This window comes from Manacus vitellinus, unplaced genomic scaffold, assembly GCF_001715985.3.
Source record: "Manacus vitellinus isolate BGI_N305 unplaced genomic scaffold, ASM171598v3 scaffold_26_pilon, whole genome shotgun sequence".
Classification (NCBI taxonomy): Eukaryota; Metazoa; Chordata; class Aves; order Passeriformes; family Pipridae; genus Manacus; species Manacus vitellinus.
In genome coordinates, this window is record NW_021939960.1 from 11,983,189 (window position 1) to 11,994,029 (window position 10,841).

Here is a 10,841-nt window from a genome sequence, read left to right on the forward strand (position 1 = left end):
GCGGAGGGCTCGGGCAGAAGGAGAGCGGACAGGCAGCTCCCCACCGCAGTGGTCCCGTCCACCCCCTTTCCCAGGCGGGGAAAAGAGGGAAGCCTTGAGGCGACCTTTGCACTCGCGCGGAAGGGGGCGGAGAGATGCGCGCATGCGTCCGCCGGGCGCGTTGCTAGGGGAGGAGCGCGGGTGGTGCCGCCGCGTCCCGCTGGGGGCACGGCGGGACACCTCGGAGAACGCCGGGTGCTGAGGGTTCCCCGCTCCCCCCGGAGCTGGAGCCCTTCGGTAGCCCCCGGGGAGCCTATGGAGAGCGGCCCGCGCAATGCCATAGTGTTCAACGCGTCCAAGGGGGAGAGCTTCACGCCGGCCGGCGGCTACAAGGCCTTGCGGAAGAGGCTGCGCGGGAACTGGAAGGTGCTGAGGTAAGGGGCGGCTATGAGGGGACAGACAGACCTCCACGGGTGTGTGTGGTCCGCGTTGAGTGCCCGAATAGTCTTTGGGGACCGTAGAATCGTAGAATGGTATGGGTTGGAAGGGACCTTGAAGATCATCTTGTTCCGACCCCTTGCCATGGACAGGGACACCTTCCACTGGACCAGGTTGTTCAGAGCCCTGGCCAATCCCATCCTTCATGGGATGTATCTCATGAGCTAGGGTCGCTCTCTTGCATTAACTGCTCTGTGGTATCAGCTGTTCTGTCGCTGTGGGATGCTGAACGCGGTTCTTTGGAGCTTCCAGCTGCCTTGCCTGTGGAAGAGATAGAGTGTAAGTTAAAAGGTTGAAACTCGTCATACAGGTTTTTGAGTCTGTCTGGGTTTGGAGTTTGGGGGGTAAAAGAAAACAGCCTTTATGCAGATGATATTGTTTACTTGTTCACTACAAAATGGTGTTTAGGAGGGGGTTAGGCTGGATATCAGGAAAAGGTTCTTCCCCCATAGGGTGGTTGGGCCCTGAACAGGATCCCCTAAACAGTGGTCACGGCCCCAAGGCTGCCAGAGCTCAAGGAGTGTTTGGACAACACTCTCAGGAACATAGTGGGATTGTTGGGGTGTCCTGTGCGGGGCCAGGAGCTGGACTTGATGATCCCTGTGGGTCCCTTCCTGCTTGGGATATTCTGTGATTGTATGAAATGTACCCAGAGCAAAAAGAAGAAAAAGAATGAAAAGAACAAGAGGAAGCTCCTCAGGTGCAAAGTTTAATAGCAGCTGCGACAGTTTATAGCAGTTCTGGATCTGCCACAGTACCTTGTTAGAGGAGCTTTACTGTTTAGTTGGTTGACAATTGTAAGGATTGTTTTTGCTCATGCTGTCAACTTTAAACCCAGATGAAAGGATATGAAGTGACTGACGTGATTTGCTTTGTGTTTGTTTGCCAGTCCTTTAAGAAACAAAAGAAAAAAGTTGTGTTTCCAAACTGTATCCAAGAATAGCATGTGCCTTTATTAATCTATTCATAGCTTAAAAGATGAGATCACATCGGAGAAACTGTTTGGAGTAAAACTGTGGATTACAGCAGGGCCAAGAGAGAAGTTCAGTGCTGATGAGGTAGGACATCAATAACTGTTTTCAAATTAATTTTGGTTTAAGATTTGCTTAAATAGAAAAGAACAACACAGAAGACTGCAGTTGTACTGCTTTAGATGAATTTACACAAGTTGAAATTTGAATATTTTTCTCACAGGATCAAGTTAATTGCAAACAGTCAGAATCCTTTACCTTCCCTCGTCTCACTATAACTTCTTGCAGTCTTGTGTGTATCTTCTTTCATGTGTTTGTTTTTTTTTTTTTCCTGGATCTTTGTTGTCTTCTAGTTTTCCGTTCTGAAGAAATTCCTGGAGGATGGTGGAGCCATCCTGGTGATGCTCAGGGAAGGTGGAGAGTCCCGTAATGGCACAAATATTAACTTCTTGTTAGAAGAATATGGGATCATATTCAATAATGGTAATGGGGCTTACTGAGAGCTTTTATTCATCTGTTTTCAGCAAAATCTAAAGAAGATGTTTAGACTTTGTAGATACAAGCCAAGAAAATCCCTCATACAAAGTATCCCTTGGTCTAAAAGATGTTTTTTCTTTAAATTTACATGTACCTGGCAGGGTGATACTGGAGCATAGCAAGAGCTTTCCATGGGCGGAGTACATGGATAACAACTGAGCCATTTCCATTCCTTTGCTGTAGTTGTTAGCGTTAATGGTATTTACTAACAAAAATTAATTCTAGTGATGTTTCTTGATTAAAAAGCCTTTCATTTAAGACATTTTCCACACATTTTAATGAATTGAGTCACTTCATCCTCACCCTGAACAAAGAGTGGCACTTTTCTTTAGCAGACCAATAAAATGTCATTCAGTGTGGAAAAAAAAAACAACAACCAACCTAAGTCAACTGTATCTCAGTGTATCTAAAATATTTTTAGGGTCTTTGGTGGCTTTTCTAAACGATACCTTTTTTTGTATCAACAGGATTTAATTCATCCTGGTTTGGAAGATACACTAAAAAAAAATAGAATTTGAAGTTGTAAAACTTGTTAAATGCTGTTTTAACTGGATCATCCTTTTGCCTCTTCTGCTTTGCAGAAGGTGGAGATGGGCTTATTTTCTCATACTATTTATCAGTGAAGGCTGATTTGAATTCTTTTGGGAACCAAATGCCAGCTTTGTGGTGCTGGAAGCAAACACCCAGGGAATCCAAGAGCTAAACTAATTTTTCTGCTATGTCTAGTATACTCATCAGCTCAGATGTAAATTTCTATGTTTTTTCTTTCTTCAAGATGCTGTAGTACGAAATGTATATTATAAGTACCACCACCCAAAAGAAGCACTAATTTCTGATGGAGTTTTGAACAGGTAAATATTTGGAGTATATAAATCTTTACAGTAAACTCTTGTAATCTGTATTCTTTTCAGTAAGTTTTGCTTTTCAACATCTTGCAGGGGAATCTGTGAAGCTGCAAGAAAAACAGTGCTTGAGACAACAGATGAAGATGGAAGCGGGCATGACTCACAGTAGGTGTTTTTCTGTGAGGAAACTGATGTGAAAATATGCAGAATAACTCAGAATTAGCAGGTTCGTGATCAGCAGCAGTTTGTTGTGCTTGTGTTGAGGTTCTCTAATGCATTTCTTATGCCAGCTTCTTAGGTTATATCTGGAAAGGAGAATCTGTTTAGTACTGCTTGATAACCACTGAAGGAGCAGGAGTGACAGTTTTGGACAGAAATTCTCTCATGATCCAATCTTTTTTGCCCCTAGTCTGTGAGTTTGAATTTGATTAAGAAATGTAAACATGAATAACCTGTAGATAGCAGGTGGTCTGGCTGCAGGCATAGCAAGGCTTCATCTTTTTAAAGAATCTTAATCCAGGGTAAGATAAAGAAGTGAAAAGACATTGAGAAGAACACAGCTTTTCCATAAATAACTGTAAATGTTTGTATTCTTCCTTGTGGCTAGTTTTTAGACTAAGAAATGACCATGTGGTTGATTACAAGGGAAAGTGGAAGTGTAAAAACATTTTATCTAGTTTTGTTCCAAAATATATATCAATCTGTGAGTTAGATACCCCTCCGCTTCTCTCAGGTGCAGGAGCGTGCAAACAGAAATCAAGAGGGTTCTTTGTTCCTTATTTAAGACAATTCTTTAACCTGGAGAAATCTATAGAGAGAGACTGAAATGTGGTTACAAGGATCTGCATGTTGGAAGCAAGACTTTGGCTTTCCACCACCAGTGCACAATTGCAGTTTGCACTTTGAGTTTTATACATATGTCCAGCCTGCCTTATACGTGCAGGTACTTAAGGAGTTTCTGTATTTCCTCCAGTGCTCTCACTTTTGTGTATCCTTTTGGAGCCACACTGAATGTGATGAAACCAGCAGTGGCAATTCTGTCAACAGGATCCATCTGCTTCCCACTCAACAGGCCTATTCTGGCTTTCTATCAGCATGAGGTAGGATTCTGCCTGTGACATGCCCTGCATTCCACCCACAAAAATTGGGAGTGTGTCCTCTGGGAGTACTTACAAACCCACGTCTGTCTTTTGATGCATCTGCAAACTTTAGATGAGCCAATGACTCCTGCCTCTTTTTATGGTAAACTCCTTTGCATGGGGCTCAGAGTAGAATTAATTTGATGGTCAGCAAAGATTACATATTTTTTGGTTGACAGATGGATATATTTAGTTCTTCATTGAAGTTTGGGGTTTTTTCCTACCCTTTTAGTGATAATTTATTAAGACTATCATTAGGTCTGTAAGTACACCATACCAAATTAATTACTGTCACCTTGGAACCAGTAGATTTTTCATGTGTTATCTTACTCATCCAGACCTGTTACTTCATAAAAATAAATTCAGAAATCTAGTAATAGTGGATAAGTACAAACAAAGGATTGATATTGTTAGCGAATGTGAACAAATTAACACATTTCTTACTATGTAGGTGAATTTCTTGTTGTGGTTTTCTGATATCTTTGTTAGGAAGGGGATTTTTTTCTTCCTTGAGGATGCCCAACTTCATCCCCCCCTATTGTGGCTGAAATGAACTGTGTAAATCAAAGCCAATACAGCAGCATGAAGTGAACTTACAAGAACACTTGCCACTTGCATTTTGTCTGCAGCTGTCATAGTAAGATATCCCAAGGGAGAAACTTGGTAGCAGGAAAACAAGATTTCTTAGATTAGAAAAGAGGTGTGATAAAGAATAGCAAAAGAAAGTGAAGAAATGGAAAGTAAGAGCAGAGGATCTACCCAGTTGTGGGTGAAGCATGTAGAATTAGCTTAAAACTGCGAATCATGGAGTGTGAAACATCCGAAATTTGTTAAACAAACCGGAGCTTTATTTGATGTATCTTCAAATTCATTACAGCAGTATCTGTAGTTGTATTATGGTATGAGTTTCACAGTTGGTGCAGGGAACATTTCAGGGTTTCTGTTTTGTTGAAAACTTCTTCTAATGTATGTCCTTGTGGGAGTGGTAATCTTAGAGAAGAATTCCAAAGGTGTTTCATGAATGGATTTTCATGCATGTTTACTTTAGCATAATTAAAATATAATTACATGTATATTTTTCATTTTATCTTACAAATAATAGAACTGTCAAACTCTTCTCTCATTAGTTGACATGAAGATGTGCTATATTGACCTGCATGCATGCCACTGGCCTCTATATTTACATACTGAACACTGAAGGATGGGTTGCGGACAGTTAATAAAGCAATAACAATTATCTCTAAAACTGTGATTTGGAAGGAGTTTTTGCTAAATTGTCTTCTTTGTTGATAGAGTCAAGGTGGAAAGATGGCAGCATTGGGATCTTCCCACATGTTCAGTGATCAATATTTAGATAAAGAAGAAAATGGTAAGATCATGGTAAGTTGGGTGGCGGTTTTGGGTTGGGTTTTTATTTAAAAACACCTTAGCGGATCTTCACAGTACTTCCAAAGCACTCCAGGCTCCGTAGCTTTGTTTTAGAGCAAGACAGCTGTGAAATGGATTCAGTATGGAGATTCTAATCCAATGCTAGCAGATATGCTTTGGTTTATTACCTATTTTGTCTTATTTTTCATGGTATGTTATTTAATAGATTTAATATGAATGTTTAAGCCTAGTATGAGATTACTTGGATCCTCCTGAAAATAATTAAGTTTTGCCCTTCTTCAGGATGTGCTTTTCCAGTGGCTCACAACATCAGATATCCACTTAAACCAGATGGATATGGAGGACCCTGAGGTAAGAGAGGTCCACAAGGAGGTAAAGAATAGTGTGATCAGTTTTGGCACACCCTGTATTTAGCACAAAATGGTTAACAGCAAGATGGGTGCTGCTGCTGTTGCAGAACCTTCATTCAGGGTCTAAGTCTGAGTAGACAGGTGGCTCCAAAGTAAAAAATATTCATATCTCTTAGACTTAGGTTGCTCTTCATTATCACATTGCATTTGTGAAAATCTCTTTCCAATTTGCCCATCTCTATGAGATCATTTGCTGCTCCAGGGTAATAAGTTTGAAATTCACTTTGAGCCCTAAGACAAGAGGAATGTGCAGGAAGTGAAGGTAGATTTTCTGTATGTGAGTAGAGATCAAATTGTATGTCAGTTTTTAGTTGGTTTTTTAACTGATGTATACAAATGCTATTTTTATTTGGAAATAGCATATGTGATAAAACTGTATACTCTGAGTGCATAAAAGAACAAGTCTTGCACAGCTGACTAGTAAGCTGACTCTTTTAATGTTAAAGAATCAACAGGTGAAACATCCGTATAGGGAATAGCTTTACAGCAACAGAATAGAGTTTGGACAGTTCCTGATCTAGTGAGCTGCACTGCAAAGAGCCATACCTGGCAAAGAGTGAAATAATTATTTCTAGATGAGATTTTAGGTGAGATATAAACTAGAAAGAGACTGTGTGAAGAGGTTGGCCATTTTAAATCCCAGGTGTCCATATCTGTGTTCAGATTTCAGACTATACCATGCTCCCAGACACAGCTGCACTGTCTGAGCAACTGCGAGTCTGCCTGCAAGAAGGAGATGAGAACCCAAGAGACTTCACAAAGCTGTTTGATACATCCCTTTATCAGCTGGATACAACTGCCCTCCCTTCAGTTATCAAGTCAGCAGCTGTGATTTTCTTATAACTTATTTATTTATTCCATTCTGTGCTCTGCATTTTCTGTTTGTATTTACCTGTGTCTCCTTAAGAGCAGAAGGGGCTGAGCTGTAAGCAGCATTCTGAATATGGATATACCAGAAGATGGACTTGTACAGTGTGACAATGATGTTTTCTCTTGCTTCTTGTCTTAGCTGTAATTTCTGACCTTCTTTTCTCCTTTTTTTCTGACTACTTCTGATTCAGTGATCTGATAGTTTCAATAGAACTGGCTGCAGTGATGTTGGACACTTTCTGGAGTGATAACTGAGAGCTGGTCATTTTTCCACTTCTGAATTACTTGGCATTTACTGAAAACTGCGTTTCATTCACCTTTGCATTTCCCAGTAACTGTGTCTTGAGATTTGTCAGCTGCTCAGTTTTACCAGTTTGTGTCACTATCAGCTTTGTCCGTCATAACTCCTCTGTTAGCCAGATCTGAACATGCTGAGTAGTGGCAGCTTAACACAGATTCCATGAAACTGCACTCTGTTGTGGACACTTTCTTCTTACTCTGTATTTCTTGTACTTTCACTAGTTGTGAATTGATAGTGGGATCTCCCTTCTGATCCCATAACAAATATTTTTTAAAAAATAACTTCTAGTTACGGACTTCCTGAAAAATCTTTTTGAAATCACAATTCTGCTTTTTTTGAACTAGATCACTTTTTCTTCATTCATGTTCGCCCCTTTGAAAGTTGCTTGAAGAATTGACGTGACTGCCTTCTTTTTCAGCATTTTCTATATCCACCTATCGTCTTCCTCTGTCATAATTTTAGCTAATTTTCTCACTATAGAAGTCAGTTATTACTGATACGTAGTTCTCTGAGGTCCTTCTAGAATGGACATCCCATTTTTTTATGCTGTTACTGTGCATAGCATTGACCCTGGTGTCTTCATAAAAATCCATCTCTATAGCCCGCAAGTGGAAATGGATGTTATATAATTATTTTTCCCTTCATACTTTGTCTTTTTCTGTGCTGCAGAGCTTATGAAGAGCTGAATGTGAAACATGAACGCCTCCAACTCATTCAGCCTCAGTTTGAGACTCCACTACCTGTCCTCCAGCCAGCTGTGAGTAACCTCCTTGCTCATGCAGCTCAGGGAGAACCCTTCTCCATGAAGGTTGAGGTTGATTGTCTTGGAGGCCTTTTCCAACCTTAATGATTCTGTGGTTCATTTGTTTCATGCGAAACCTCTGTGTGTCATTTCTATAGTTTTTTTGTTGTGTTTTTTTTTTTTTTTTTTAAAGTGAGAAATGCTGTAGTAATAATTAATCACTTGGGAGTTGAATACACTTTAGGGACTATCTTTTAGGAAAGAACACTTATTTACACTTATCAACAGAGCTTCAAAATGTAGTATGTGGTGCCATAGCAGAATGCCGTGTGTGTGTAAGCCTTTAGTTGAGAGGCTGCTGGCTCAGCCTTTGCTGTGAAAACAGGATGTGGTATCTCAGAAAGCAGCAGTCTAAGTACTACACTGACTGCTGCCAGGGAGGAGCCAGTCTGTCCTGCTCTGCTTCCATCTCCACATCTTCAGGGGAAGTAGAAAGTGGAGTCTCTTACAGCAAGAGCTGATCAAACTTTTACCAACAGAGATTTGGGCTGAAAGCAACATGAGCTACGATGATGCCAAACTATTTTCAAAAAGCAGGAATCTCTGTCTGAGTTTTGCTGTCATGGCTCTATCCTTCTTTACCCTGGCCACTGAAAAAGCAGTACTGGAATCCTTACAGCTGCAGGGGTGTAACTGAGTGCACTGCTCTTTGAAAACCTAAGTCCAGCTTATGCCATAGGTAGTGACTGCATGAAAAAGAAAATACTCTCACCAGAATTGACATGAATATGTTTCCAAGGTGAGCTGTTATGGGAGGCTTAGTTCCTCAGCTATCTCAGCCAACACCTAGGTCTTATGGAGCAAAACAGAAACTGCAAATGCAGTATGTCTAGTTGTCATGCTGGGTGATAATTCTGACATGCTTGTAATAATAACCGAACATTTCAAAAGAGTTTAGTCACAAAATATAAATGGAATTTTCAAAAAAGTGTCCCTTTGTGCTGTGGGCTGTGGAGGTGCTTTTATGTAAAAGGTTTCTTCAAGTCCAGTCTAAGTCCAAAACTGTTGTCTTAGAGATCTGTAAAGTGTAAGAAAACATGTGGCAATAAACCATGCTACTTCTTGTCTTCAAGGTTTTTCCACCTGCTTTCAGAGAATTGCCTCCTCCCCCTCTGGAACTATTTGACTTAGATGAAACCTTTTCCTCTGAGAAAGCTCGTCTTGCAGAGATCACAAACAAATGTAAGTGAAGCAGACTGGTTGTTTACACATTTATATATAAAATCCAAGTTTTTAGGGGAAAATTGTTGTTATATTTAATTTTAAAACATGGGCTTCATTTTTGAAAATCCACTACTTTCATCTTGATCCAGGAAACTGGAAGCTCATGGCAATTGATAACATGGATTTATGCACTTGTGACATTTTATTTTGTTTGTTATGTGACATTTTATCATGCTTCTGCTGTTTCCTACACCGTGTGTGAATTGCTTTGTGTGCTCTCACTGATTAACTTCACATCTTTTTATGCTTTGAAGTTAAAATGTTAAGATTATTCTAAACATTCTTAAGCCTAAAGAAGACGAGAATGTGCCAGCTGCAGGAGGACTTCACAGCTAGTCCGCTGAGCTTAGTTATAGGACTGAACTTCACCGAATGCCAACAACAAATGAAGATTTGTAGTAGTTTTTTGCAGCTGATCCAGGTATGTGTGGTACTCACCTGCCTTCTTCCCTGGGTGCCTGTTTAGGTACTGATGATGACCTGGAATTCTATGTACGAAAATGTGGCGATATCCTGGGAGTGACAAGCCAACTCCCTAAGGAGAAGCAAGATGCCAAATATATCCTGGAGCACATCTTCTTCCAAGTGGTTGAGTTTAAGAAACTGAATCAGGTATTTTTAATAACAAAATTAGAAGTGAATAATTGGTAGTAGCAGCACTGAGGCTGGTGTGTCTTTGTAGCAGCTACACTTGTCGCAGGCAAGAGGCCTGAGATGTAAGACATTTGTTGTGCAATAAATTAGACCAGTGAAGTGTCATCCACAGTACTTACAACTGTTAATCTGTATCAAATGTGTAGTGCTCAGTTAATTAAGTTTTTATTTTAATGGGGGGATTAGTACATGCAAAGGTAGTTCTGGTAATTTCAGCTAAATCCAATTCATTAATGATGCCTGAGTAAAAGCAGTGTGCCCTCAGGAGTGTTCACAGCTCTTGCCACTGCTGCAGTGCGGAAGTGAAAACAGCATTGTTACTCAGGAGCAGTTCCATGCTGAAATAATTCTTCATAGTAAATTTGGTGCTTTGAAGTCTGTTTGGAGCATATTAACAGATCACTTGTTTGTGTTAACAAGTATTCCCTATTTCTCAAATATTCTAGTTAAGCCAAAAAATCTGACAGTTCTAAAATTCTTATTTTTCTTCTTTTTTTTTTTTCTCCTCTTCCCTTACCTAAGGAACATGATATTGACACAAGTGAAGCTGGATTCCACAATGGCAATTGAGACCTGGCTTTCCCCAGTTTGAGACAGACTTTTTAGTGAAAATACACTTCTCTGTTTTTTTAAAACTCCTCTCCAATATATTGATTGGGACTGTCTCAATAGTTCACTGAATGCTAGGATCGTTTATGTGTGGTAGTTTGGATATTTAATGCCTTTTGAGAAAGTGCTTGTATTTCACAAGGACTTCCCAAATAATTTCTTATTTTTCTACTTCTTTATTGACACTGTAATTTTGTAATACATTTTAAAAATATTATACAAAGAAAATGTGTTTGGGGTCCTTCTTTCTGGCTCTAGCATTTATGTTCTTGTAAGGTTTACTGTGGGTTCTCCTGGTGTACAAAAAGTCCTTAATTGCACTCTGGGAAGGATTTTTATTTTGGTTTGTGAATTGGGAAAAAGAAAACAGAGTCATAAATAAAGGAGCTGCTGAAAACATATATGTCACCCTGAGGCAGCCTATTTTGTCTCTGTGCCAAAGTGAACCACGGAGAGATAGGTTTGCTACTGTAGAAGGAAAATATTTCTTCCAAGGGAGGGAAGAATTTGAAATTAAGCAATAATGACATTGTTGCACATCGCTGCCTTGTGTAAGACTGGAAATACATAATTTTGAAAAGAAAGGACGGCATGTGGGTGAAAAAGACTTTAG

The 10,841-nt window shown here is 40.0% G+C and overlaps 1 protein-coding gene across 1 annotated transcript; it reads left to right on the forward strand.

Moving 5' to 3' along the window:
• Positions 1 to 154: 154 nt before the first annotated feature.
• Positions 155 to 10,456, forward strand: IFT52 (intraflagellar transport 52). Its single transcript, XM_008920044.2, has 13 exons — positions 155 to 413; positions 1,448 to 1,535; positions 1,802 to 1,931; positions 2,761 to 2,836; positions 2,924 to 2,995; positions 3,804 to 3,930; positions 5,263 to 5,349; positions 5,641 to 5,709; positions 6,432 to 6,586; positions 7,609 to 7,696; positions 8,815 to 8,923; positions 9,432 to 9,577; positions 10,142 to 10,456. Exons 1-13 carry the CDS (start codon positions 295 to 297, stop codon positions 10,187 to 10,189), a joined length of 1,314 nt encoding a protein of 437 aa, XP_008918292.1. The 5' UTR covers positions 155 to 294; the 3' UTR covers positions 10,190 to 10,456.
• The last annotated feature ends 385 nt before the right edge of the window (positions 10,457 to 10,841 follow it).